General features: G+C 52.5%; 1 protein-coding gene across 1 annotated transcript in view; it reads left to right on the top strand.

Annotated features, from left to right (window-relative positions):
* The window catches only part of ZC3H3 (zinc finger CCCH-type containing 3), a gene marked incomplete at its 5' end in the record, with an annotated part of 128187 nt that overhangs the window by 8166 nt on the left and 118252 nt on the right, over positions 1-1769 (top strand). The window contains one exon of the mRNA XM_017837377.1: positions 219-415. Within this exon, the coding sequence (XP_017692866.1) occupies positions 219-415 (197 nt within the window). The remainder of the gene's footprint in view (positions 1-218; positions 416-1769) is intronic.

Below are 1769 nucleotides of genomic sequence, written 5' to 3'. Positions count from 1 at the left end.
AGCAACACCTGAGTTTGGCTCTCAAATCCCTCCTTCTCCAGCTGTTCTTTGCCAGAAATTCCTCCCATTTCCCAATTTACTTGGAATTTTCCCCTTGGAGCTTCTCCCCCTTGTCTGGAGGAGCCGCGTGATGGGATTCCGGTGTCTCCTCTTTTCCCTGGAACTCTGGAGGTCACCTTTCCACTCCTTCCTAACCGTGTGACCCTTCCCATTCCCAGTTTCCCGACGGAGAAGAAGAACGTCTCGCCCGGCGCGGCCCTCAAGAGCCGCTTCCACCTCCGGAGGAAAAATTCCGCGCGGGGAAAACCTTCGGCGACTCCGAAACGCTCCTCTCCCAGGATCCTGGTCCAGGTCTCCAGGCACAGGCTCCGCAGGATTCCGGCCGCCAGGAATCCACAGGGGGCCACCAAGGAAGGTAGGAACAGGCATTCCAAAGGCTCCCTGAAGTGCTTCCAAGGCTCTTGGATTTGGGAATGTGTTGTTGGGCCTGGAGCAAACGCCGAGGAGAAGTTTTGACTCCTCCCTTCTCCCAGATCCATCCCGGGCTTTGGCGTCTCCAGACGAAGGAATTTTCAGGCTGTTCCTTTGCTTTTCATGTGGTTTTCCTGGACTTTCAGGTGTCCAATAGGATGGTATTCCAGGAGGGAAGCAGTTGGCAGAGGCAGGAATCCATAATGTTTTTCCTGTATCCCATTTTTATGTCCCATTTTGGATTTCATTTGCTTAAACCTGCAATAATTAGAGGGATAACGGGTCCATTTGTTTGGGAACTGGGAATTCGCATCCCTATCCGGCTGCCTTGGGTCGGGAATTCTCAGTGTGGCGTTCGAGAGCCTCTCTGACATTCCATGGGCGTGGAATGTTGTCGGGAACGTTTGTGGCTCCGGGTTGGGTTCGGCTGTTCCGTAGGGACAGTTTTGGGGACAGGAGGCTTCTCCCACCTGGAATGTGGTTGTTTTGGATGGATGTGGAGCACGTTTTCCCGGGAATTGCTGGGACAGGGATTTGGATTCTGATGTGTCTGCAGAGCTATTTTGGGTTTACGGTTATTTTCCATTCCAATCACTGCTCTGGGATGTTGTATTTTCCTGGATGAGGGACTTGGGACAAGGCCTGGAGCGACAGGATAACAGGGAATGACTTCCCCCTGCCAGAGGGTTAGATGGGATATTGGGAAGGAATTCTTGGCTGGGAGGGTGGGGAGGGAGTGGGATGGAATTCCCAGAGAAGCTGTGGCTGCCCCATCCCTGGAAGTGTCCCAGGCCGGGTTGGAGCAACCTGGGATAATGGGAGATGTCCCTGCCCATGGAAGGAGGGTTGGAATTCCGTGATCTTTCTGCTTCCTTCCCACCCAAACCATTCCATGGTTCTATGAAAAGACAGGAATTTTGTTGTTCAGGACAGGGGGAAAGCTTTTTGTGGGAGGAGAAGTTGCAGGAATTTTCTCTCTGTTTGTTTGGAGGGATTTGGGAACTCTGGGAAGGGGATTTTGGATCTGGGGCCTGGGAGAAGCAGGAGAAGGGGGAATAAGTTGGGCACTGTGGATGCTCTTCCATGATCTCCCAAACCAGAGGGGTTGGATACAGCACGAGTTTGTCTTCCATGGATAATGGTGACGTGTGGGATTGGGATCACAGCCCTTCCATGTCCCAAAAACCATCCTCTGGGATAAATTCAGGATTCCCGCTTCCCAAACTGCTCCGTGGGACTTTCTCCCGCCACGGCACATCCTTAAAGAAATCCTTCTCCTTAAAGAAATCCTTCTCCTT

The sequence above is a fragment of the Lepidothrix coronata genome, unplaced genomic scaffold, assembly GCF_001604755.1.
Source record: "Lepidothrix coronata isolate B3197 unplaced genomic scaffold, Lepidothrix_coronata-1.0 Scaffold302, whole genome shotgun sequence".
NCBI classification, from domain to species: domain Eukaryota; kingdom Metazoa; phylum Chordata; class Aves; order Passeriformes; family Pipridae; genus Lepidothrix; species Lepidothrix coronata.
The sequence above is the reverse complement of the archived record's forward strand: the minus strand, read 5'-3'. Positions and strand labels throughout refer to the sequence as shown.